Genomic DNA, 27,424 nt, shown 5'->3' with positions numbered 1-27,424 from the left:
TCTGTGATATGTGTGCGTTATGTAATCGCATCAATTTCCAGTACACACTTATATTTGCCAAAAAAAGGCAACAATTTTTCTCTCAGCAGAGTGTTGTGAGAGTTATCAAAACAAAATGATTATCGTTCATCATTCTGATGGCATTGGTGCAACACTGAGCAAACACAATGCACTGGTTAATTACAAACCCAGCATGTAAAACTCTGTGTGCTTGTGTGTGTGTGTGTGTTTGTGTGTGTGTGTGTGTGTGTGTGTGTGTGTGTGTGTTTGTGTGTGTGTGTGTGTGTGTGTGTGTGTGTGTGTGTGTGTGTGTGTGTGTGTGTGTGTTTAAAAAAATTTCTTTTATTTTGGTAATCCAAAGGTATGTGTAATACACTTTATGCTATATGTATGCTAATTATATGTATGTATTTGTGTGTGTGTGTGTGTGTGTGTGTGTATATATATATATATATCTCAAGACAGAAAGACAATAGGACAATAGGCAGGGGCACATTTTAATTAGATGATCTCATTTAATAAAACATTAATTTGACTTGATATCAACCAAATTATCAAAGGTGGGACAAGCAGTATGTTTAACATACCTTCCCAATTATTACAAATTTACAAGACACTCAGTTGGTTTACTTAATATTTAGCTATTTAACCTTAGCTACAATGTACATGTTTTTTCTCTGCCAGGCTGAATTCCCAAAGGCAGAGTGCTTTGAATCACTGTCAGCAATGGAAATAGCTGAGCAGATCACACTTCTAGACCACATCATTTTCCGAAGCATCCCTTATGAGTAAGTCAAAATTAATATATTGTATATTTGAGGTTTAAACCACTTTGTAGTAAATCTACAGTAGACAGTGCTGGTTTTCTATATTATTACTCATAGTGCATTGTACATACAGTATGCAAGAATTTCAGTATGTAACAATGATTAAAAGTTTCTGCATTTGAGAACACTAATTTGGTTGCCAGATTGACAATGGTTATGCTCAAAGATTAATTAATATATTTTCCTATAGAGTAAATACAACTTACATGTCTTTCTGTCTTTGATTTGGTTTGAACCACTGTCTTACTCGTGTACTCACTCAGGGAGTTTCTGGGCCAAGGCTGGATGAAGATGGACAAGAATGAAAGAACTCCTTACATCATGAAGACCAGCCAACATTTCAATGATGTAGGGGCAATACATAATTTTAGGGAATACATCTATAATCTGCAGTATTGTACGTTTTATAATATAGTACATTTTCTCAATTTCTTTCTATGTAGATGAGTAACCTGGTAGCATCACAGATTATGAGCCACACAGATGTTGGCTCAAGGTCGAGCTCCATAGAGAAATGGGTAGCCGTGGCTGATATTTGCCGCTGTCTGAACAACTACAACGGCGTCCTGGAGATCACCTCTGCCCTGAACCGCAGTGCCATCTATAGGCTGAAAAAAACCTGGGCTAAAATCAGCAAGCAGGTCAGAGGCTGGCTTTACCAACATGTGTGATGAACTCAGTGAAAATGTGGAGCTGCTAGGAAGAGATTACAGATTAAGCGTAATCCTGTGTCTGCTGGATTGACTTTGTGATTTGTATGTGTCTCCTTGGACAGACAAGAGCACTCATGGATAAGCTCCAGAAGACTGTGTCATCCGAGGGACGATTTAAAAACCTGAGGGAAACATTAAAAAAGTGAGAATCTGATCATACGCTTGGACTAGTTTGAGGGTTTTGATTAATTTTCAATTACAATAGTTATGACTGTAATGCCCGCTGTAATTCAATCCCGGGTTTATATTAATGCGGCTTTTCTAATATGCTCTCGTTTCTATAGTAACAGCTTACACAGGGACTTGGATGTCAGATGTTTCACATAATCAGATTAGTATGAGGACTACTACTACAAAGTAGTAATAATGATAATAATACTACTAATATAGTTATCACTATCGTAGTCTTTAGGACAGAATGACTTGGTCTCTTGTTTCTTGGCAAAATGTATAGCTATTTTTTTCTTTTTTTTTTTACAAAGAGAAAATAATGCTTTTGACAGACTGACTGTTTTTAATGTAAGTGATAACTAGTGCTGCCTTTTACTAGCATGTGTTCCACAACAATTAATATAGGGAAAAAAATACGATGCTGTTCTTAAATTAATACATGTTATTGCTGAAAAAGTGAAAGTATAAGAATATTTTGGAGGTGCATTTTTAATGAATGGCTGGCAAATATTATTTTTTAAAGCAGAATTTTTAATTCCCTGCATTTATTTTCTATGTGTTGTGTGTGCTCACAGCTGTAATCCACCATGTGTCCCTTATCTGGGCATGTACCTGACAGACCTGGCGTTTATTGAGGAAGGAACCCCAAACTTTACTGAAGAGGGATTGGTCAACTTCTCAAAGATGAGAATGGTAACCCAAAGCAGGGCTTTTTCTCAGTGTTATCATGCTGAACCTATCAAGCACTTGTGGGTTGTCATGTTTGTACACTGGGTTTCGGGCTTTTCTTGGTTCCATAAATATTTGTACTGTTTACCAACAGATATCTCATATTATTCGTGAGATCAGACAATTCCAGCAAACTCCTTACAGAATCGAGCACCAGCCAAAGGTGAGTTAATTCATGACTAGATGTCATATCCTTCTTCATATCTACTTGGTATGTATTGCTTAGATTTCAGTTGACGCTTAAAGAATGCTGACATAAACCATGGTATAAATTATACAATAATAAATCAAATGTAGTTTGCAATTAAAGTGCTTTAAGGCTGTTGTACAATTGGGTTTTATTTCTAATTCTTGTTCTCATTAGGTCACTCAGTACCTAATGGATAAAACTCTGATTATGGATGAAGACACACTCTATGACTTGTCTCTTAAGATCGAACCCAGGCTTCCTGCTTGAACTACAGACTTGCCCTGAGACCTCCGACTATCAAACATGCTTCACTTTGCCTGCTTTACTGAGGCCATAATGTATGCCGTGGTAAAAAAGCGTTACCCGTGTGGGAGAACAGGGAGTAAACGAAGAGCAGAAAGTCCTAGTTTGAAGTTTGCAGAAGATAAATAAGACATGAGCTACGTCCACTGCCACTGTGTTGCAAGTCAAGGACTGTTCAGGTGAAAGCAGCGAACATGGGGTGAAGAGAATGGAGAAGAAATGTAGCATGTAAAGCAGCAGAACTCTGTCCTGGAGTAGAGTGGTTCAATACTGTTCTCTCAAAACTCCTGCTGTTAACTTTGTGCGTGTTTAAGACTGTGGGTTCTGTCTATTGCCCTCGTCTCTCCAATTCTGATGTCTCCAAGCCACATAGCAAACAAGGACATGCTACTGGTACTTCCACTTGTTTGTCATTTTGCCAGACTTTGTACATTCATATCTGTTTTGCCACAGGAGAGTCGCAGTGAACCAAAACACTAGATTTTTATATAATGGCTGATTTTGTCAGGGGAAGGAAGTGGAATGTACAGTAGCTCATGATTAGTACAGAGTCAAGCAAGTCACAGATTAGATTTTAAAAAGATGGTACATCATGAAATAATTTATCCTTAGTTTTTGATCCTGTTGAATGAAATCATGATAATTTAGTAGAATGTTATATAAAATAAATGATATATGAATAATTATACATACATAATATACATCAAATATAGGTGCCTTCTTGACACAGTTCCCTAAATGTTAATATTTCCAGAATATTGATTTTATAAAAAGGGAAGAAAAAAATAATTCTACTATAGCAACTTGATATCAAACACTGATCTCGTTTTAGAATTTATTTTTATCGTTGTTCAATTCGGATCACAGAGTTTTATTAAAATAGTGCTACAGAAAACAAATAGCCATTTTAGATGCTATGACTAGAACCCAGTCGGCTGTACCAGGTATCTGTTGGGGGACACAATTTATTGCTCCTCTTCTACCTATAACCTCTGCACACAATTATAGGACCACAGCTGAGCAAATATCATTGGGCTGGTGGGCCTTTTGTAGTTCTCGAACACTTGATGATAATATCTAATATTGGTAAATAATATCAAGTAATAATAATAATAATATCATGCCAGAAAGGTACAGGGGGTTATTTTGTGTTTGGCAAAACTACAAAATCCAACTGTACAGTCAGTGAACCTGATTAAATGACCATTGAGTGCATGAAGATGGTCCAGAAATGATGTATGTTTTCCTCTCAGAAAAAGAAGATATACAGTGATGTCTTTGGAAAGTGGATCAGATTGTAGCATTTCATTAAGCACAGAAATAATGCTTAGGCCATTTTGCACTCTGGTAGATTGTTTGAGCTGATTCCATGATGAATGCTAATCTAAAGATGGCTGATTCTAAAAAATGTTTATTTATTAATGCTGGCTGGTCTTTGTTAACGGCACCAATTTGGAGTAGCTGCTTGATTTCATACACAACGTTACACTGAAATGGTTGTCAGTCTTTTAATTGTTTTGCATGCAACAGATAATGTTTGCATGCTTGAAGACTAAATGAAAGATGTTCTGTGTTAATGTTCTCACAGTTGTATAGTCTTTGTTCAAACCTCAAAAGAACAATAGATGACATTTCCAGTGGACTGCACTTTTTTTCACCCTTTATGCTCATGAAAGCTGGAAATTTCATATGCATATGCTGACAGAGAGCTGTCGATCTGGCCATAAAACATATTATCAACCACTGTGCTATATGAAGACAATTTTATTTTTGTGGGACGAACTTTTATTTCGATTGATTTGTCTTGTTGTATGTGTCTGTGTTTGGGGGGTGGGTGTTGGGGGGTGTAGACAAAAGAGGCAGGTTAGCATAGTGTATGGATTGCACTTTTAGTAATGTAGCGTTGCTTACCCGAGTGTGTTATAGTAATATTTATTTCGTCATATTTATTTGACCTTTTTTGTATATAATATGTATGTCGCACATGGGATTATGTTTTGATTGTGGTTTTTATCATTGACATTATGTAATACTTTGATTTTGCAATGATTTCTTAATCACTTCTAGTGTGCTGTTCTACTTTGCAAAACCAAGACAAAAGAAATGTAGCATATCAGATTGGATTTCTGTCATTTATCTTGCTTCTTTTTTTAACAGATGTATGTAATATGCCTCTTGGCATTGCATTGCATTGCTGTTGTGCGCTGCATGTTGATGCATGTCTAAGCTGGACATGTATATATAGCTTTAGCGCTACAGTTCCAGGCTATTATTTGAAATAAAAGTTCATGCTCATTGGGAATCCAATTTGTGTAGTTTGTCATTGATTATGGTGATGTACTGCCATCTGGTGGTTGAAACCAGCATAGCCGTGTCTTGCAATAACAGTCACCTTGTATTTCAATTTATATTATATGTACTCTACTGTACTCTACTGTACTGTTCCTAAACACAAATAATTTATCAGGAAATTAGCAAAAAGTAAACAAATACTTACACATGTATTATCTTTTAAGGTTTTGGATTACTCTCCAATGGAAGGGTCACAGGTTCAATCCCCAGTATTGCCAAGCTGTCAATCTTGGGCCCTTGAACAAAGCTCTTAGCTCTCTGTGCTCTAGGGGGGCTGTATCATGGCTGACCCTGCGCTCTGGCCCTATCTTCCTAACATCACTCAGATATGTGAAGAAATAATTTCACTGTGCTGTAATGTACATGTGACAAGTATAAAACACCTTCAACGTTTTTATACCTTTATCTTTTCTATTTGATTGTGTTAAATGTTTAAGCCTTGTGTGTGTATTGCAGGCAGTTTTTTTTTACAAATCAATGTTGTTTTATTTAATTCTAATGTAATTTTTTTATTTTTAACAGTTGATAAGCAGCTGAAAAATGATGTGAATCCAGAAGTGTTTAATTTTTACATCAGATTTCTTAACAATTATTATGATTCATGTGCACAAGCTTTAGGTAAAATGTGATTAGACAATTCATTGAAGTTTCCTGTGGTACATTATACTAAAAAACAATGCAGCACCTACTCCAGTATTTCGGACTGTACTACAACATAAAACTACATTTGAAATATAATCATTGAAATTCAAACATCATTATATTTTGGAATTATGTCCGAATCTATTTAACATCACATACTTGAAAACATCCAAAAATCATTCAATGTTGACTATAAGAATATCATTGTTTTGTGTCCCACACAGTTCATTTAACCCTGTTACCCAAACCCATTTACTTTTATATAATATTTGAAATATTCAGTAAAGTACTATCCCAATTTCCTGAATTTTACATAATTAAATTGATTAAATTTATTTTGATACATTAAATGATACTGTGATATTGACTGAGGAAGTGGCCACATTGGAAGGTATGTAAGCCTGCAGAAAAAAAATTATATAATCGTTTTAAGTGGATCATTAGTCCCCAGTTTCAATAACATATATAAAACTTTCTTTCGGCTTCTACCATTAGGGGTCGCCACAGCGGATCATCCGCATGTTAGATTTGGCACATGTTTTTACGCTGGATGCCCTTCCTAACGCAACCTTCCCCATTTATCTGGGCTTGGGACCGGCACTAAGGCTTGTGCAACCCTAATGGCTGGGGTCGGTTCCCTGACCGGGGATCGAACCCGGGCTGCATCAGTGAGAGCGCTGCATCCTAACCACTAGACCACCAGGGAACCCATTAACATATATGATAGTTCAGTAAATATTTTGATGGCTGATGTTTTAATTCTATGCTAAACATTTACAATACTCTGTACATCTTTCAGCAACCAGTTTAATTTAATTAAAGCATTCCAGTTGGATTTACTGAACAACAGTGTTATTAGGTAAACCTTTTGGGTGTACAAGGAGCAGTGACATGTAACTTAAGTAGCTTGTAAATCAGGGTTGTCGTTTGCACGCTACTGAGATTAAACGTTAGTGCTGTTAACAGGACAGTGTGTTCTGATCTAATGTCAGACATGTGGAATGTTCTGGCGGCTCTGACATTCTTTAAGCTTTCCTTTTTTTTTGTGCCCTGATATGATCTCAATGACCGCTATCAACCTTCTATACAGGCTATGCTAGTTTTTAATGTAGGCCATATTTCACTGACAGGCTGACCTTTTTCCTCTCACACTAACTCTCACTCATTTGCTCTTTCTCCTACTCATTTCAGTACAAAACTTGGGGGACATAGATTCTAGGTGATAGATGTATTAAAGCTTCTGGTTCAAGACATGCACCAAGTTCCTTTTGCTTGGATCTTGTCTGGAACTAGATGCTTTTACATGGCTATCAACTATCTTCTATGTTCCCAAATTTCCAATGTTCCTCATAAACATTTTAGCAAACATGAATGCAGCAAAACAGACAATTTAATTAAATTAGCTGTATGACTAAATATAACACTTTTGTGTATTGTTTTGGGTAATTGAGATATTAGACCTAGATTTAAAATAATTTGAACAAAATGACTGCCAAAGATCAATCATCCATTCATTGATGTGGTTAATCAAATGGGTATTTCTGCAAAATGGGGAATGAGGTGGAGAATACACTCAGGACGAGCTACCAGTCCATCTCAGTGCTCCATACACAGAAACACTGACACACATTCATGACTACAGCCAATATAATGTAGCCCATTCAGCATTCCACCCACCACCAAAGATCAAGACCAGAAAACTTTAATATGATCAACATGATGTAAAGATCAACAGAAACAAAAAAAAAAAGTTATTTCTTCTCTGGAGAGTGATATAAAATGTATTAGGTTTTATGGCAACAATTGTTTTATAAATTGCTAAAAAGTGCTATACATGTACATCCCTCTGTAAGTCAGGTGACCAGTTGTGGTGTAATTAAAGAAGATGCCCTGTCATCACTGGTGTCCTGTATTGATCTCAGTCCCCTCAGCCATATCACCAGTAAGTCTAATCAGTAAATCTGGAGTAAATTATATATTTTGTCCTTCATCTTAAAGCATGTGGACAAACAGTACAAACAGAATAGAATATGTACCTGTCGTTACAGAGTGATGATTGTGAGACCTGTCCGAGCAAAAAAAACAGCAGTGATGGGTAAAGTATAGGGAAGTGGCAACTCACGGAATTTAGGGAAGAGGATAGCTCAGTGGTTAAGATGTAGGTTAAGATGCAGGTTATGAGTTCAAATCCTACCACCGATGACTGGCAAAGATCAATAATCCATTCATTGATGTGGTTAATCAAATGGTTATTTCTGCAAAATGGGGAATGAGGTGGAGCATACACCCAGGATGAGCTTCCAGTCCATCTCAGTGCTCCATACACAGAAACACTGACACACATTTATGACTACAGCCAATATAATGTAGCCCATTCAGCATCCACCCACCACCAAAGATCAAGACTGTTACCAATCTCAACAGGATGTTGATCATATTATGATCACTGCTATGATCACCGCTAAGCTGCCACTGCTGGGCCCTTGAGCAAGGTCCTTAGTTCTCAACTCATAAGTTCTATAGGTAAGTGAGAAATGGTATAAATGTAAAAATGATGGCCGTTTTCAAAGCATCAATATATGTGTCCATCAATATATGTAAACATAAACCTGATCACCTAGTGAGAAAAAAATAGTTATTCTTTTGCATCTCAGACCTTATTAATTTGAACATTAATCTGTTTTATATTAACATCTGCTAAGACTTTTAGGCCAGGAAGACCTGCTCAAGAATATTTCTATGTAACAGACTGTAGTGGATTCAGCAGCATGATGTACGTGAGCGAGAGGGAGAGACAGAGCAGCTTTTGGGAGGGTGGAAAATTACCTGTTGGAGAGCATTTTGTGTGTGTGTGTGTGTGTGTGTGTGTGTGTGTGTGTGTGTGTGTGTGTGTGTGTGTGTGTGTGTGTGTGTGTGTGTGTGTGTGTGTGTGTGTAAACGACTGTGTGTATCCAGTATGTGTGGAAAATGCATGAGGTTTTGACCGAGCTGAGAAGCAAAGGCTCAAGGGCAAAGTGTCCTGACAGTAGGGAGGTCTGTTGGCCCTCACATGCTGTCAGTAGAAATAGGATTGGCTGTTGGGATAAGCTCTTATTGCCTGAGTGGCCCAGTGTTAGCTCACTAGCTGCCTGCTGGAGCTCCTTGCTGGACTGTGTGTGTGTGTGTGTTAGGACCTTTCACCTTCTTTCTAAAGGTGAGTACAAGAAATCAAACAACTTTCATAGTGGGCAACTGGACAGTCACAATTTCAGTGTATATATTTTTTATTGTACTATGATTTATTGTTAAGTGTTATTGGAACTTATGAAATGGCAGAATAGAAGATTATGGCCACAGTCATATTTGTTTTTTCTAAGTGCATTCATATTAATATATATATATATATATATATATATATATATATATATATATATATATATATATATATATATATATATATATATTTATAAATGATTTTACAGCTGATTACTTTGTGTAAAATAAATATGTTGATTCTTAAGAACCGATTGTGCTTTAAAGATTCTTTGAATAATTATGCATTTTATTCTCCCTAAGGGGGTTTCTACATAGTAAAATTGAAGGCTTTCTGCAAACAGACCCTCAATACCAAACATAAGTATTTTTTTAAAACCCAGAAAGTCCAATTTTCTCTGAGCTGAGAGAAATCCAATCCTTTCACCAGCCTGCTTCAGTTTTAGACATCTCAATGCTGTTGGTTAATGTTGCAGGTCATGCTCACTCCAGGGCCTCTCTCGCTCCCTCTCATGTCTGTTTGTAAGCCCTTCTGACCGATCTTGAATGTCACTGTAGATCATGTGGTCAGTTGAATTATAGCCAGCAGGGACTTGGCAGTAATTCCTAATCTACACCTGTTGCTATAATACTGTGCACCCTGCTCAGCTCCAGTGTAGGGCAGAGCTTGTCTTTGACCTGAATTAATTATTTCTAAAACAGTTTTATAATAATGCCATGATGATGTTCTTATTTGTAGATATGCCTCTGTGTATGCCTGTCGTGTCATCATTATTTTAGATCTTAAATTACAATTGATGTCGGTTTAATGTCTAAATATATCATGACTTTCATGAATAGTCTGTTAGAATGTCTTATGCCAAGCTAAATAGTACAAGACACACACGCCTATTACAAACATGGCCCTGTGAAATATTTAATGGCTTACGTTATCATAGTTCAGGACCCATCAAAGAATTTCATAACCCTATAAAATGATTTATATGCAGTTTTAAAAAGAAAACACTGCATATCATATACAGCATTTTATTGTGCAGGAATTCTTCCCTGCCTAGCTTTTTACAAAGCCATTTCATGTAAGTATTTTCTCTTTGCCAATACAAATCTCAAAATATTTAAGTCTAATCCGGTTCAGAAACACTAGACCTGTGTGGAAATACTAGAAAAACAAAGATTTTGAGTTTTTTTTGCATCGAAAACCCATTTAAGAGCCCAGGTTTTTGCTATCTATTCATGAACTTTAGAACACATAAGATCATAAAGTTAACATTATCTATAGTTCAACTTGTATTTTGAGTTATTTTGATAATGATGGAGCACCTTACATTTTGCCTATGCCATGTGGTTCATGTTAAGAAATACATATATATAAAACATGAAATAATTATTAAATTATATTATATTAATATAAAACTATATGTTTGTATTAAAAAAAAAGCATTTCTTAGCAGTCAGGTGTTTCACAAAGATCCTCTGCCACAGCGTGTGCTGACCTTTCCGGAGGTTTGTGGATCTGGTTGGACACCTCTCTTAAACATTTCGATCCAATTACTCCCAGAGCAGCTCCGTTGGGTTAAGGTTGGTTGACTTGGCTGCCTAGTTCATTACAGACAGCACGATCACCTTCCTCTCCAAAAATCTCTTGCACAGCTTTAAAAAAAAAAAAAAAGACAATATGTCTTGGAATTGTTGGCAGGCAGTGTATATTACAGTTGCCATTCCAATTACCTAGCTACAATTTCTTTTTTTTTTATATAGAAAAGTTCAACCTAGCACCCTAAGGTTAAGTTAAACTCTCTAATACAGAGTTTCCTGATTAAGAACATTAAAGGGAAGATTTAGGAAGCTAAAAACATGTCAGTAGGTAAAGAATTCTGAAGATTTACATTTTCTTTGTTCAGGAAAAGTTTAAATATATATGAACGGTTTTAATAATATTAAAAGGTCTTACTAGTACAAGTATTTCTCTATACTTCCCCAAGATTTGAGTTGACAAGACATCTGGGAAGTAAGAATGGCCAGCCCCTTCACTAGAATGCTGTCCGGCCGTACCACAGCTATGCTTATGGCTAGCGTGGGTGCTGGCACCCTGGCATCTGGCTATCTGATGAATGACTCTGGTGTTTCTGCTGCTGAGCGGAAGAAGCTTTATCCACCCAGGTGAGGTTTAATAACTGTGTCCTTACATAGCCTTTCATTCCAAGATTAAACTAGATTCATTGGTGAATTCTAAAGCATATATCTACTGTGTGAAACCGTCAACTTATATCTTCATATTCTGAAGACTCAATTGGATCATGATCATGAGTGTTATACGTCATTTCCACAGAACAAAAGTCACACTGCTCTACTGTTTCTGCCAACATTTATATGCTGGGAATAATATTTGTGGAGTCCTGAACCTACATGTACTGTTTACTCTACACATGTGCTATACTGAACGATAGGATTACTGTTTCCTTTAAGATCGCTGTCATTACATGTATGTAAGAAACGTTTGGATTTCATTATTACATTCTGTATCTATATTGTGTAGCGCTGATTACCCGGATCTGCGCAAGCACAACAACTGCATGGCATCTGCTCTGACCCCTGCCATCTATTCTCGACTGAGGGACAAGCTCACTCCAAATAACTGGACGCTGGACCAGTGCATTCAGACTGGGGTGGACAACCCTGGGCACCCCTTCATCAAAACTGTAGGCATGGTGGCAGGTGATGAGGAGAGCTATGAGGTATGTTAGCTGTAGTATATACCACAAGATTGGAGTTTAGCATTATTCTAGTTGGTTATCGAGAAAAGGCTAGGCTAGTAGATGAACTTTTCTGTATAATGATTAGCCGAGCATTTGGCTTTTTGACCTGTATTAATAAATAATGTTGTAATCTCCAGATTTTTGCTGACCTCTTTGACCCAGTCATCAAGGGCAGGCACAATGGATATGACCCCAAGACCATGCTACACCCAACAGATCTTGATAGTTCAAAGGTAAAAAGGCTTTTTCCGTTTAGAGGCTAAAAAAAAATTGTTCCAAACTGAATCCTGACTATAATAGACTATGTCTGGCACAGATCACCTCTGGGGTGTTTGATGACAAGTATGTGCTGTCATCCCGCGTGCGTACTGGCCGCAGTATCCGTGGCCTCAGTCTGCCTCCAGCCTGCACACGCTCTGAACGACGTGAGGTGGAGAGAGTGACAGTCCAGGCTTTGTCTGGACTAAAAGGAGACCTTGCAGGCAAATATTATAGTCTGACGGAGATGTCTGAAAAGGACCAGCAGCAACTTATCGACGTAAGCCATTAAAAGACATTAATATCTGTTGAACATAGCATATCCACAGACATGAACTGTTTACATCAATATGACCAGCAAGCAATAATAAAATGAAACAAATCCGAAGCCAGACATTTTTCAAAATATGAATGTCCTTTATCAAGTTTCCCATACTCCTTAACGCAAACATTGGTGTCACATTCTGGTTCATCTCAGGAGCACTTTCTTTTTGATAAGCCAGTCTCTCCTCTACTCACCTCAGCTGGTATGGCCAGAGACTGGCCTGATTCTCGAGGCATTTGGTAAGGTATCAGAATAGTTATTAGTTGTTAATGTGTAGCAGTAGTCTGTAGTAAACATATTTGTAGCTTGAGATTGTAATATGATTATGACGTGGTACCAGTTCTGCTTGAACTGGTTGTTGGATATTAATTAGGAATATAAAAACAATGGTGTGTAAGCTATGAGAAATTAATCAAGAATTTAGTGGTGGGATTTGACCAGGCACAAAGATGTGTCACGGTTACCAATCTAAAGTTGACTATATTTGTGTAAGACTATGTCCCAATGTGCTGTATTCCTTTCCACCAGAGCGATTTGCCAATGATTCCATCTTTTTTACACTTTCTTAGTTACATTTGGTGTAAAACAAGTTTGTTTCTGTTATGTTGTAGTGGCTATATATGACAAACTGACAAACACCATGCAACTCAAAGTGTTTGTCTGAGCTGTTGTCACCCTTCTGACCAATCAGAGCTCTGTGATTTTTGTGACCCTGTCCATTTTTTTTGCCACCTCTCCCTCACCTTAGTTCCTTATTGGTTTGTTCATCCCAGGATCACTTCCTATTTGACAAGCCTGTTTCACCTTTGCTGACTTGTGCAGGGATGGCTCGTGACTGGCCTGATGCCAGGGGAATCTGGTATGGTGCATGAGACTTGCGCCATCAGACTGCATGCTTGTGTGTGTTATAATCTAGAAATGTACAGATACATTATTAGTATTTGTAGGTACAGACCTGAAACACTGAATTGGGATTGAATAGGATTTGACATACAGTAATTTGAGAGATTTCTTCAAAATGCATGTGATGTTAACATGTAGCATCGAGCATGAAAGTGGAAATCCAACCTAAAGACCTCTGCTTGTACACCTACATTGTTTTGCAAACTTGGCAACAAAAGCTTGAATATAGTTGTCTCGGTTACTGAGTTTCTGATCAGTTTTGGGTATCGGTCAATACTCACAGCATCAGTATCATACCGAAAATGGAAAATTGTAATTGCTTCACATTTACATTTATGGCATTTGGCAGACACCCTTATTCAGAGCGAATTACATTCATTTCATTCGTACAACTGAGCAGTTTTTGGGTTCAGGGCCTTGCTCAGGGGCCCAGGAATAGTAGCTTGTTGTGGCTGGGATTTTAACTCATGGCCTTTTGGATCCAAAGTCCAATGCCTCAACCGCCTAGCTTTAAGATACCACCTAGTGCATATCTATCCAATTACTGTGTTGTGGTCTTGACAGATAACTCAGTATGCATTTTTGTATTTGTTTATCTAACATTAGAGTATGGCATATGGTTTGCTAATAAGACATACTTTTCACATACATTACAATCTGATGAAATCTAGACCTGCTACTTGAAATTCTATATCTGATGGATATGTTATCTCCAAGGCACAACAATGAAAAAACATTCTTAATCTGGATCAATGAAGAGGACCACACCCGCGTCATCTCAATGGAAAAGGGCGGCAACATGAAAAGAGTCTTTGATAGATTCTGTCGAGGACTGAAAGAGGTATAACTGAGCAGGCGATCGTGTTATTTTTGTTAGCCAGACTGATATATGATTTCGTCTTGGACATTTTTTTTATAGGTTGAGAGGCTGATTCAGGAGAGAGGCTGGGAATTCATGTGGAATAAGCACCTGGGCTACATCCTGACTTGCCCCTCCAACTTGGGAACTGGGCTAAGAGCTGGAGTCCATGTGCGCCTGCCTCTCCTTGGCAAGGTACTGCAAGCTGAATCATGTGTGAATAGTTTGATTATGAAATTGAGTGATTCTATATGTTCAGCAGGGTACTGTGAGCTGAATCATGAATCATGTGAATTCAGTCTACAATCCTCCTCAGACTTGCGCTGTGAAATAAATGCATTCATGACTCATCTGTTTATAGAATTGAATGGTTCTGAAATCCTCTAAAAAACAGAATCATGCATAAATTATTTCACTATGGAATCAAATGATTCTGCAACCCTCCTCATAATGATTGTGCAAGATAAATCATGTATGAATTATCTGACTATAGTTTTGGTTGTGATACTTTGAAAATGTAATTCAGTCCATGTCTTTGCCATCCTAGGACCCCCGCTTCTCCAAGATCCTGGATAACCTCAGGCTACAGAAGCGTGGCACAGGTGGAGTGGACACTGCTGCTGTCGGTGATGTCTTTGATGTATCTAACCTTGACCGTCTGGGCAAGTCTGAGGTAAATATCCTACCAAGTGTTAGGAAAAAGTCTGACACCCTGAAAAGATTGTTCAATGGAAATGGTAAATTCTCAGACTGGAAGGCAGACTAAGTCTATTATACTGGAAAGCAAGGAATAACCAGTGGGCACACACAGATAGACCTACTGTGACACAGTCATGCCAATATTAACATATTTGTGACAGCTTTACCAAGATATTTCCATTCCAGTTTATACCAGGATCAATTGAAATATATCCTGTCCAAAAGTTCTTTATCCCATTATTCCTTGTAGATTGAATCCTTATAGTTAATCTGTGTGTCAAAATCATCATATAACCACTGCTGTGTTTTTCAAGGCAAATGTACATATAAGAGGTGCTCATCTAATGCTCAAAGCTTTTCTTCATTTTAGGTCGAGCTTGTTCAGTGCGTGATTGATGGGGTCAACTATTTGATTGAATGTGAGAAGAAACTGGAGAAAGGCCAAGACATCAAGATCCCACCACCTATTGTTCAGTTCAGGAAATGAGCATCTTCCATCTGAGTATGTCCAGTTGGAAGATAGGCTGATGAGAAACCCACAGGCCGTGCCCTCTGCAATCTTCACTACTACTGCAGGTCTTACTGGAAATCTCGTTCCAATAAATCCTCCTAATAAAACAGCTCTGTGGGTTTGGTGGATTTTGTCTAGAGCCTTCTAACAGTAATGCAATGGGTAAAATGCTTTCAATGTGTAGTTGCCAAGACTACAGGTTAAACACGTCTCTGACACTGATATATATTTAATATATAATAGCACAGAATGCACATGAAAAAAAAACTTTATTATAGTCGACAGATTTTGCCGATTGGCGAGAGATTTATGGCGATTATTACAACTTTAAAAGAGTTAAAAAAGGTAAAAGAAAACCATTTTTACATGTAAACTCTTTTCTATTAACCATTTTGCCCTGCATACACAAAACTGGGATCAAATTCTTCTATACAGCACTTGCATAAGCTCATTACATTCTGGCTAGACAGGTAAATAGGATTGAAGAAGTCTCTACCTCACTGCAAACACCTCTTCTTCTTTAGAAAGAGTATGTGATGGCTGTTAGTATCCAAATAGTCAAATAATTGATGCTAATAAGTTACCTTATTGGTGGTTTAAAAGGTTTTGTCTGAGATCAAATGTGCAGAACACTGTACTGTATACACAGGGGCAATAGATTCTTTCCTTGCTATTTAATTCATCTGTATTCGATTACCCTATTTCCTATCATTTACACTGCACGTTGTATCTAATACTGTGTGTTAATGAACAGTTATACCGGTCCACACACCATGACCTAGCCTGTCTTGTCTAATCAGCACAAAGCTAAGACTTGCTACTGGGCTGATTTCCTTTTCTGCAAGTGGATTAATGACGTGTGCCTCATAATACCATTACAACCCATAGTGGAGGGCGCACACTGTGGCACGGGGTGGAGAAAGAGTAGTATGTGTGTCCAAGCAGAAATCATCTCGCAGTGAACTATGACCAGCCGCCCTTCTCTGATACAATGCTAATCACAAATCAGTGCATTGGGGTGACTTCTCGACTAAATGATAACGACACTGTGTGCCATTTAGAGTGACTTTTAGTACATAGCCCAGAGACTTGACATAAATCCAGGTCTAATTATAAAAGGCTATTGTGTAGCGCTGTGGGGGAATGAATGAGGAAGCATGCTGCTTTTGCAATGGTAAAAAAATGTGTACTTTGTGTGTACGTACATACAGTATATATATATATATATATATACACACACACACACACACACACACACACACACACACACACACACACACACACACACACACGCGCACACAAAACACATAGTACATGATGTGTTTCAAACATATACTACATTCCACAAAGACTATTAGTGTATGCGTTTAATTTTTCAGTTTCTGGAAACAAACAAAAAAAATATTATATTTAATTATAACATATTTCCTTATAAATGTCACACAAAAGTTCAATGATTTTCAAATGTATGCATATGGTTATTAGATGCTTCACATTATATTTCACTTTTTTCCTCATTTATTTTCACATAATACCTCCCTGTATAAATACTTCAGTTCATTTTTACATTTAGGCCTGTATTTATTTTGCATGTGGCTTTTATTTCCACATGTGATTCCTTACTTATTAAGCATGTAAGGAATCACATGTGGCTTTTTTTTCCACATGTGATTCCTTACATGCTTAATAAGTATATTTTCCTTTAATGTTTGATTTTTGCACTATTTGGTTTCCCTCCTTTTATATGATGTTCTCACAATACACTGTATAGTTTCCATGGGTTTTCTTTCAGCGCACATATATTCTCAGGTCCTCCAAATGCACTTACATATGTTTCATATTTCACATGTGAAATGTATGTGGTTTTTTATAAAAAAAATTAAGATTATGCAGACGAGACCGTGTTTTAGCTTTGAGCGATGGTCTCTTATTATTAATATTAGGAATAATATTATACCTTATTATTAAAGCTCAAATCTACAATCTTTGACTTTTTCCAAAAAGGTTAATACGAGAGCAAAACATTTTTTTGTTAAAAAACAAATATCATAAAAAAAAAAAAACCCCACACAAAACGTCAAAAACAAAATGTTAAAAATCGACTGCTAGTTTTCATGGTCATTTTTATTTATCAAGTGTGTGATGCTGACTGACAGGAAACCAGCAGGTGGCAGTAAGCAAACATGAGAAAAACACTCATTCTCGCTACACTTGCTAAAGACAAACACGCTGTCAAGTATGTTCAGTCTTAACACGCCTAACAGGCGGCTTTATTGCCTAGATTTGATGTAGATTTTTCATATTAGCTCACTGTGAAGAAGAAAAAAAAAATCATCAAATCATAAAGAAGCACTTAGCTTGTAATTTAAATGACTTAACAAAACAGATACCAATTATTTTTCTTTAAGGGTTTTATTTCGGGGTTTTCTTTCTGTGTGTTATTTTATATGTTTCATTGCAGGTGCAATTAAATGTAATGCATTTGTGCAGGATAATTGGGTATCAAAAACACTAGGGGATTACCAGATTATGATAGACAACCCACTCAGGTCGCAGACAGGGCCATCCTGCTGGTCACGGATGTGTGCACTGTTTGGATAGACATGAGATGGCACGCTTGTGACTGTGACCTTCATGGTGGCTTGCTCCCCTCTCCGGCACTGATTTCTGATTTACCGCCGAGCTGTCGCTCCTGTCAGGGCCTGTGGGGTGCTTTCCATGCTCTGACAGTGGAAATCAAGGGCAAGTATAGGTGGCGAAGCAGGAAGGCTACAGCAAAGGGCATGGAAACATGTTTCAAAAGCAGTGGCAGCTTCATAGGTTTGAAAATAACTATTCTTTTTAGGATTGTGAAGGCTTGTGATGCCGTGCGGCTCTTCGTCGGTATCACCCAGCTCGTGACAAAGACAGGGTTTTACGCACAGAAACGTAACAATGCAAAGTTGCTGCTGTAGAACCGTTGTTGCTTTAATTGTAGCACGAGTGGAAAGGACATTTTAGTATACTGCAATGATCTGACTCTTGATTCAACTCATAATAGCCTTGGTAATTAGGCGATACACTGAATTATGTCTTAGAGCCAGGGCAGATTCTATACGCCTGACTAACCACAACAGCACCATAAAGCTTTCATTTTTAACTCGAACCCAATGTATCACTCAACAGCCCCTATCTACTGACATCTTGCAATCATCTGATTATCATATGATGTTTACCATAAATTTGGAACAGTGTAGAAAATAAGAAATGTGCCTCTGTTGGGAGCAGGCAAGCACAGGAGGTTGAGGGAGTCTGGGCCTCTCAGAGCAGATGCTGAGGCTGATGATGATCGATGTGTACGCAAAGCTTGTTCAGGGACCGGGGGAGCTTTTCACACACTCTGCCCATTCTGTTGTTTCAATGAGATCTCATCCACTAATTCTCTGAGACAATTAACTTTATATGGAAAGTGAAACACCATACAGAACCTGGCCATGTTTTATCTGCCTGTGGGTTTATTTTTTTTACCCCCCTATTATTTTTAGATAAGGACTAAAGATTTTGAATACAAATATTTACCAATATATTCTTAATATACCTACAGGTGATATTTTAAAGGAGAAAATAACACAAAGAATATCAGTAAGTTTGGGGGCCATCACAGGTCACAACAGAACACCTTCAGTATGCTTTTAGTCAATTCTACAAGTCTCTAGAACCATACTTGAAAAGATTCAAAAGATATTGCATCAGTTGGTGTTTTGGTGATGGTGATGGAAAGTGCTGTCTAATACAATAGTTTCAAATCTCTCATATGTGTTAATTTATGTTGTGATCTGGAGACTGTGATAGAGAATATAATTTACATCATATTTATCCATATCAAACCATTCAATGGACCCTGAGGCCTGTGGATGGGGGTGGGGTCATCCTGTTCATCCTTGGCACTCCCATCAAGATAGAAATGTTTCATCATAGGATAAAGGTGATCAGTCAGAATATCTTTGTATTGATTTTCTATGACCCTTTATTCTAAGGGAAGAAGAGAACTCAGACCATGCCAAAAAAAATGCTTCCTATTGTATAATGGAGCCACCAGATTTTTCTTTAATTTGTCATGAACCTTTATGTTGTGTGACTATACATTATGTATTATATGCATTATATGCAAAATACTTATTCTTTCCTGTTGAATACTTTTGTTTCATTCAATTTTATATGCAGTTTTGCTATTCTGATAATTCTGTGCCTATTTTCACAGTTAAATATGTGTCACGTTTAATTGAACATTACGTGTCTTTACAGCTTTGCTCATATTTCCTTTGTGAAAATATAATGAAGTGTTCATTATTTTTCATGCTCAATATATATTTTTTCCACAAATTGTTATTACTACACTTGACCTGCCGGACACATTGATTTGTTGAATTGTCAGTGATTGACAAGTCTCTTCTGACTGCCTGACACTTTTTGTAAGTGCATTTACACACAAGCTGACCATTTATTGTGTAAGCGGTTGGTCAAAGCAGATATTTGTAGCCTGTAAAGCATCCCCAATGGCAACTGCTTCGAAGAACACAAAGGATGCAGGAGCAAAACATGTCTCTGATTACTCGCTAATTGGTTCCAATCCTACTGCATCCCATTTGGACAAAAGGCATCTCTGTCGGTTGTCAATCACTAGATCTCAGGGTTCGCAGATTTTCCTATATCACCCTCTGCATGATGGGAGAGTTTGTGTATGTTTGCTGAGAGAAGAGAGAGCGAGAGCGAGAGCGAGAGAGCGAGAGAGAGAGAGCCACTTATGAACTAATATGTATGAACAGTTTTGAAAACACATATAGCAATATCTCCTAGTGCATATTTTTTATTACATTTTATTTTGTGTGCACTCCTTTAATGATTTTATAGCTATTTAAAATTTATTCAAACCCTCAGACAAACATATATGTATACTTACTCTATACATACTTTATAGAAAGCATGTATTATATATATATATATATATATATATATATATATATATATATATATATATATATATATATATATATATATATATATATAAAATGTATATATACATACAATACTGGGGTGCTTATTAGCAAAAGAAAAATTGTCCAAATATTACTCTATTACTCATAGCACTTGTCAAATGCATGCTATTTTCTGACAGAAAATATGATAAGAAAGGACATGCTTGAATCCTAATGGTCCAGGATTAGAAACCTTCAAACTGCAAGTCAGAATAAGTAACTGATATTTCTGTAATTATTTGTGCTGCTGATGTTTGATACCAAAGATAAAAGCAGTCTGTTGTAATCTAATCTGTTAATCTTCCCACATGTTTTCACTTAAATGACATATTGTTTGCTATAACACATCCATATGCTTGTCTATGCAAAGACGGACCATTCTTAGGGTTGACGTTACTGAAAATGATTTTATTCACCCATTTACAATAAATCGATATAAACCTGCCCAGGTGTGTTGCATTTGGTAGGATTAACGTTTAAGAAAAAACACATTTCAGTAATAAGCACATACAGTAAGTCAAAACATATCACAAACAGACCAGCAGGTAACAAGAATTAGTTTTATCTACACAAGTATCCTATTCAAGATCATTTCGAGTTCAATTTCCTTTGCTCTTTCTTGCCAATACATGCAGCTGAATCGGATTATTTGAGAATTTGCTCATTATACATCTTATTCGTTGTCTGTACAAAATTAAAATAGAAAATAAACCAATAAATAAAAATAAAAAAATCGACACGTGACCCATGCTTTAAACCAATCCGTGCATGCAGTACACGTGTGTCTTGAACATACGTGGACAAAAACAACAAAAAACATTGCGTATTTCGCGACAGTGAAGAAAAAGCCAACTGTTCTTTGATAAATGATCAACAACAAGCATGATATTATTATAAACAAACAAATAAATAAATAAATAGATAAATAAATCATTGTCAATAAATACAAAATCGTATAATTGTTAAGGACGTTAAAAGAGGGAGGGGGTAGGTGGAAAAACAAGTTAAATAAATCGTTTCCTACACGTGATTTAAAAGTGTGTCAAACGTGGACGTTATTACTACTGCGCATGTGCGTCAAATATCGTCCGGGTGTTGTTGAGATTCCGCTTTTTTCCCCTTTTAAGGCTGCCAATTTGTAATTTCACAGTTACGAGCTCGGATCCTGAGTGGCTCTTGACCGTCCGTGAAAATACTTTTTTTAGGACGAAAACGACGTGTTGATTAGGTGAAGCTCATGGAGACGGTGTGCTCGAGCGCTTTGCGGCGCAGGGAGGCGATGCTGCTGCCTCTCCACACGTCACTGTCCGGGGAGCTGCACAGCTGAGGCGAGCCGCTCGCACTGGTCGGGCCGGAAAGCGAGGCTGGCACCATACCGGGAAACGCGGGCTGGTACAGGTGTGACTGCAGGCCCGAGCCGTTCGACGACAGACCATTGGAAAGGCCCATGGAGTTGTGCGGCGGCCCGCCTCCCAGGCTGCACTGCGACAGCGACTGCGCCATGGACGGCTGGCGACCTAGCGATGGTGGCAGCTGCAGCTGAGAAACCCCGGCCATGCCCGCCGCGGCCCACCGCCCGTCGTTCGCGTGGAACGAGCACAAGCCGTCCCCCATTGCAGCCGGAAACTGCGGCAAACTGTGCGTGGGCAGCAGCGTGCCAGGAGCGCGGAACACGTTCGTCGTCTTCTTGCGCTTCTTCCACTTGGCCCGACGGTTCTGAAACCATACCTGAGCAGAAAAACAAACACAATGAGCTCGAATATAGCGGGATTCTTACACAGCAAACAAATAAAGCAGTTTTAAAGCATTAGTTTCTAACACTTCCATATTATATCTATTACAGACCTGTTATAGCAATTCAACACTCTTAGAACATGAAGCATGATTTTTCCGGTGAAGAACGACCACGAAAAAAAAAATCTAGATCATTTTCTCTATCAGAAAGGATTACCAGCAGAACCCATTAGGATCCTTAATAATATATATATATAATATATAATAATATATTAATATATATATAAAATCTGGTGCATCCTATTCGAAGTCAAACATATTTTATTGCAAAAAATATTTTGCCATCGATCATCTTGATTTATTAAAACTATTGAAATGCACAAATGCTTGCACGAAAGGCCTACAATTGATTGGTTTATTAACTGTTTTTTTTTTTTTTCATAATCAAACCAAGTCGTGTTTATTTCTATATCCCACTCCAGCCAAGCAACACCTCGATATCATTTTGTCCAAATGTCTTTTGTGTTTTTAAACATAACAGAAACCCTGACAAATAATTAATTAGGGGTCAAGTCGATCTCGGAGCATAGGTTTATCACTGACAGAACCAAATGCTATTTTTTATGCCATTATAAACTGGAGAATAATATTTTGCAGGTTGACTGGAATGAAGACGTTGTGCCTGATAGAGCAATTTCAGAGACAAATGGTTGGTTGGTCAAGGTGCTTTATCACCTAAACTGAAAATACCTTCAGAAAATAGACTTGCAATTTTCGTGCGTCTGTGTTTTCTCTTCAGTGAAAACAGAACGAAAGAGTGAGCGGTTTGCTTTGACTAATGATCATTATTGCTTCCAGTGTAATTAATCGCAAGTATCATCATTTGGCGACTAATTAGCATCGTTCTGACTTTTCTTCAAGCGGCCCAAGTCGTTATTGACTAATCTAATATTTGTTTTGATGCGGTTAACTGTGAGTCTTATATATAAATATATGTTTTTAAATTACAAAATAAATAAAAATATTGCCGAACAATGATATGTGTTAGGACTTATTCAGCTGAGAAGTCACAGTGCAGGGTTCCTGAACGCTGAGGAATGACGCAGTAAACATTGTATATATAAATAATCAAAATTAAATAGAAAATATAAATAAATTTGGCTTGTTTCTTTTAACATTATAGGGGGAAAATTAAATACAAATCGAAAGTTACAAATTTTGAACGCCTAAAGTGCTGAATTCTTACAAATAATATATTAATATAAAACGATGAAAAACCAAGACAAAAAAAAATAATAATAAAAAATAAAAAAAAACATACCACGACTGCATTTTCTGTTTACAGCAATAAATATTATGTTCTTATAGATTTAAATTGCACAAATGTGGAATTCTTTAGATAATAATCTCACTTAGGTTTACGTCACTATTTGCGTTAATCCTGTAAAATAATTATTATATTATTATATTGCTTTTGTTATGCTATAAATATATATATATTTATATATATATTTGTTATGCTATTGATATATATATATATATATATATATATATATATATATATATATATATATATATATATATATATATATATATGTATATATGTATATATATATATATATATATATATATATATATATATATATATATATATATATATATATATATATATATATATATAGCATAACAAAAGCAATATAATATAATTTGTGTGTGTATATGTATGTATGTATGTATGTATGTATGTATATATGTATGTTAGACAAACACTATAATTCATCCATTTTGAATTTACTGTTTGTTTCGATGTTTACAATATAAAAAATACAAATAATTATTATTTTATTAATAATAATAACATTAATAATAATAATAATAATAATAATAATAATAAATTATTATTATTATTATTATTATTATTATTATTATGCGCTATTATTTTCCCATTTTTAACTCACCTGCACGCGGGACTCTGTTAATCCGATTCTTAGCGCCAGTTCCTCTCTCATGAAGATATCTGGGTAGTGGGTTTTTGCGAAGCTTCTTTCCAGCTCGTTAAGCTGCGCCGGTGTGAATCGGGTCCGGTGTCGTTTCTGTTTCTGCTGACTTTGCTGTCCACCCGACTGACCCGAACCTTGTTGCTGTTGCTGTTTGTCTTGCTCCTTGGCGCCGACCTGCTGCATACCGCCGGGGTTTGATCCACCATTGCTTATATCTTCCCCGGGGAGCAGCGTGGCGCCTTCGACCGCGTCCGGTCCCGAGCTCAGATCGCCCGGGTGTCCGCTGTCTGCTCCGAGTCTGCACTTTAAAGCCTCCCTGTGTCCCAGCAGCTCAGCCGCAGCATCCTTCATCCCTGCAAAAATCATCGGCCAAAATGAAGTTTTTTCCATGGCATGCACAGACAGACACGGGAAACATTCCGACTTTTCTATAAAAGAGTCATAAATAAACAAGTGCATGACCAGCATCGAAAAAACAAAACAAAAAATAAAGTTGAAATTGCATCACATAAAATCCTCAGCATGCTCTATCAATATTTAGACAAGGTTGATGAAAAAAAGGTTAGACGTAATTAATTCACAAGATAATGAAAGATCGAGTGCAAAAATTGGATTAAACATTAAGGCTAAATCCGATCATAATTGTATAAATGGAAAGTTCCTCCATAGCTTACAGTGGAGCTGGAGACCGGAGTTGGATGTCGGTAACTCACCGAGGCGAGTGTCCAAGAGGTCGGCGTGAGAGAGCATGGCGCACCGGTGCCGAAACTACTAACCCTAAAAACTTTTAACTCCTTTAAACAGCATAGAGTGGCCAAATGAAGAAAAATTCTCGGCGCGTTTGTAAAAAAAAAGGTGGCTCCGAGCATTATAATGTTCTTTACACAGACAGGGAGGCGCTTAATAGGCGGATGAGCGCGCGAGCTTCCTCGTATGAGAGCCAATCAGAATTGTAGGCTTGGGGGGGGGGGTGAGGGGGGTGGAGGAGAAAAAAAATGTCGCCTCTGCGAGCGCACGCGCCCAAACCGGCAGCATCCATAAACCGGCGGCGTCTGCAATTACTGTCTCCTTAATATCAGCCCCTGATTTATAACACCGGCCCCCTTATTGTAGGCTATAAACGAGCTCATAATCATGGCGCACAAACAGTTTATAATAAATCTGCTTTTTATTAGAAAAGAAAAAAGAGAGAGAAAAAAAAACACATGCCAAATGTGCAAACGGTGAAAAAAAAATCAATGAAAGGCTCCAATCTGAGAAAAACAGACGTGTGATGATGAAGTTACACCGACAGACAGAAGGAACCTCAACCTATTTTTGGGAACAAATCAGGAATAGTGCAGAAAAAAAACAACAGTATTTCAGTGGTGGTTTTAGGTTTTGTCACTTTATTGCTGCGTGCATGCATGCGTGTGTGTGTGTGTGTGTGTGTGTGTGTGTGTGTGTGTGTGTGTGTGTGTGTGTAAGCAGCTTTATTTGAGGAGAATCCATCCATCACGTGCGATTAATTCTGCGAGGCAGCTAACCACACATCCAAAGTACATTTCCAACTAGTCATTTTCAAGGCCATTAAGCACTTGAGGCATTTAGCGCCAAATTCGATATTTACTGTGAGATTAGTAGGTTATTAGGCTACGAATTGCTATAATGCACTTCTGTTTAAATACAGTGCACATACACTGTTTTGTTTTGGGTGTAAAAACCTACATGCGGTTGTTTTGGGGGTCTAATGCACGGAAAGTCGACCGTGTCGTGTCAACATGTAAACTGGAGGCGATGCAGGATTTTTGGTTTTATTTAATTTAAAATAAATAAATAAAAATTAATACGTTTTTATACAGAAGACCAGAGCTCATATGAAGGGTTTGTATTGCTGCAGTGCAAGCAACATTTTAATGTGAGCCTAATATTAAAGAAGGCCTTCTTTTAAATGGATTCACACAGCAATTATTATTATTATTATTATTATTATTATTATCATTATTATTATTATTATTATTATTATTATTATAGAGAATTGCATAACGCAGTTTGGGGTTTCTCCATGGCGGTAACGAGGAGATAGCAGGATATTAGCCGGTGTGTACATCATGTCCACCCCTGCAGGAGCTCAAGCTTCTGAACGTCAGGGCTGAACCGCGGCTCTGTGCGCGCGCGCGGGCAGTACGCTCTAAGCTCCGGTTCCGGTGGATTCAACAACGAGCAGCCATGTGGTGTCGAGCAGGGATCCGTTTACAGCGTGTAGCCTGCAGGAGACGCGATCTATAGGTTAGTTTTTCCTTCTCTTTACATCCGACTGATTCTTTTTCTCTCTCTCTCACGCCTGTAACGTGCACTCGGGTCACATGAGTTATACATGAATAAAAAAAGAAAAGAACAAAAGAACAAAGACAAAGGAATTTAATTATAATAAATTTTTGTAGAAAATGAAATAATAACTGTATGATTATTTAAAAAAATAAATAAAATACAGGCAATTTTGAAAGCATGTTTGCAATAATAGTGTGGAATAGGTTACATGAGTGGTGAAAATTAATCGACGAAAATAATAATAATAATAATAATAATAATAATAATAATAATATAATAATAATATAATAATAATAATAATAATAATAATAATAATAATAATAATAATAATAATAATAATAATATAATAATAATAATAATAATATAATAAATTATAATAATGATAATATAATAATATAATAATAATAATAATAATAATAATAATAATAATAATAATAATAATAATAATAATAATAATAATAAATGTTTGCTATTTGGCATTAATTATAAACAACTAAAACGAGAAAAATAAAGCACATTAAAGAAAACGTGTATATAATGTCTAATGATATAAAATAAAAGTATAATAATGTAAAATTTCCTTCCTTCTTTCTTTCTTTCTTTCTTTCTTTCTTTCTTTCTTTCTTTCTTTCTTTCTTTTAAAGAATTTATTTAAATGTATTTATTAATATGTATAACTAACATGATTATTATTATTATTATTATTATTATTATTATTATTATTATTAGTAGTAGTAGTGGTAGTAGTAGTAGTATAGTAGTTGTAGTAGTAGTAGTGGTAGTAGTAGTAGTATAGTAGTTGTAGTAGTAGTAGTGGTATTAGTAGTAGTAGTAGTATAATATTATAGTAGTAGTAGTATAGTAATAGTTTAGTT

General features: G+C 36.8%; 3 protein-coding genes across 10 annotated transcripts in view; 2 read left to right on the top strand and 1 right to left on the bottom strand.

Moving 5' to 3' along the window:
• The window catches only part of rasgrf2b (Ras protein-specific guanine nucleotide-releasing factor 2b), a 64,238-nt gene extending 58,998 nt beyond the window's left edge, over positions 1–5,240 (top strand). For all 7 annotated transcript variants that reach the window (XM_083526625.1, XM_083526628.1, XM_083526627.1 and 4 more), the window contains 7 exons: positions 685–788; positions 1,091–1,175; positions 1,271–1,468; positions 1,603–1,682; positions 2,287–2,404; positions 2,535–2,603; positions 2,805–5,240. In XM_083526625.1, coding sequence (XP_083382751.1) covers positions 685–788; positions 1,091–1,175; positions 1,271–1,468; positions 1,603–1,682; positions 2,287–2,404; positions 2,535–2,603; positions 2,805–2,897 — 747 coding nt within the window. In that variant the 3' untranslated portion in view covers positions 2,898–5,240. The remainder of the gene's footprint in view (positions 1–684; positions 789–1,090; positions 1,176–1,270; positions 1,469–1,602; positions 1,683–2,286; positions 2,405–2,534; positions 2,604–2,804) is intronic.
• Positions 5,241–8,981: 3,741 nt separating this feature from the next.
• ckmt2b (creatine kinase, mitochondrial 2b (sarcomeric)) lies at positions 8,982–15,599 on the top strand. The gene is made up of 10 exons (XM_083526724.1): positions 8,982–9,120; positions 11,162–11,339; positions 11,716–11,914; positions 12,073–12,168; positions 12,252–12,473; positions 13,292–13,377; positions 14,139–14,262; positions 14,341–14,475; positions 14,828–14,953; positions 15,350–15,599. Exons 2-10 carry the CDS (start codon positions 11,194–11,196, stop codon positions 15,464–15,466), a joined length of 1,251 nt encoding a protein of 416 aa, XP_083382850.1. The 5' UTR covers positions 8,982–9,120; positions 11,162–11,193; the 3' UTR covers positions 15,467–15,599.
• Positions 15,600–20,892: 5,293 nt separating this feature from the next.
• Positions 20,893–24,989, bottom strand: otpb (orthopedia homeobox b; the record flags this gene model as incomplete). 2 transcript variants are annotated; one of them, XM_083527501.1, is made up of 3 exons in its annotated part: positions 20,893–22,233; positions 24,198–24,592; positions 24,914–24,989. In XM_083527501.1, the coding sequence occupies 3 exons, from the start codon at positions 24,987–24,989 to the stop codon at positions 21,730–21,732; spliced, it is 975 nt and encodes a 324-aa protein (XP_083383627.1). In that variant the 3' UTR covers positions 20,893–21,729. The 2 variants fall into 2 exon arrangements, with proteins under 2 accessions (XP_083383627.1, XP_083383628.1); XM_083527502.1 differs by having other exon boundaries at positions 24,953–24,989.
• Between the last annotated feature and the right edge of the window lie 2,435 nt (positions 24,990–27,424).

This window comes from Silurus aristotelis (assembly GCF_946808225.1).
Source record: "Silurus aristotelis genome assembly, chromosome: 23".
In the NCBI taxonomy this organism is placed as follows: Eukaryota; Metazoa; Chordata; class Actinopteri; order Siluriformes; family Siluridae; genus Silurus; species Silurus aristotelis.
Note: the sequence above shows the minus strand (reverse complement) of the source record. Positions and strands in the feature narration are given on the sequence as shown.

Coding starts and splice junctions, on each gene's coding strand:
- ckmt2b (XM_083526724.1), top strand. CDS start 11,194: ATGGCCAGCCCCTTCACTAGAATGCTGTCCGGCCGTACCACAGCTATG. Junction 12,474..13,291: donor ACCAGCAGCAACTTATCGAC/GTAAGCCATTAA, acceptor TGTTCATCCCAG/GATCACTTCCTATTTGACAA. Junction 13,378..14,138: donor CCTGATGCCAGGGGAATCTG/GTATGGTGCATG, acceptor GTTATCTCCAAG/GCACAACAATGAAAAAACAT.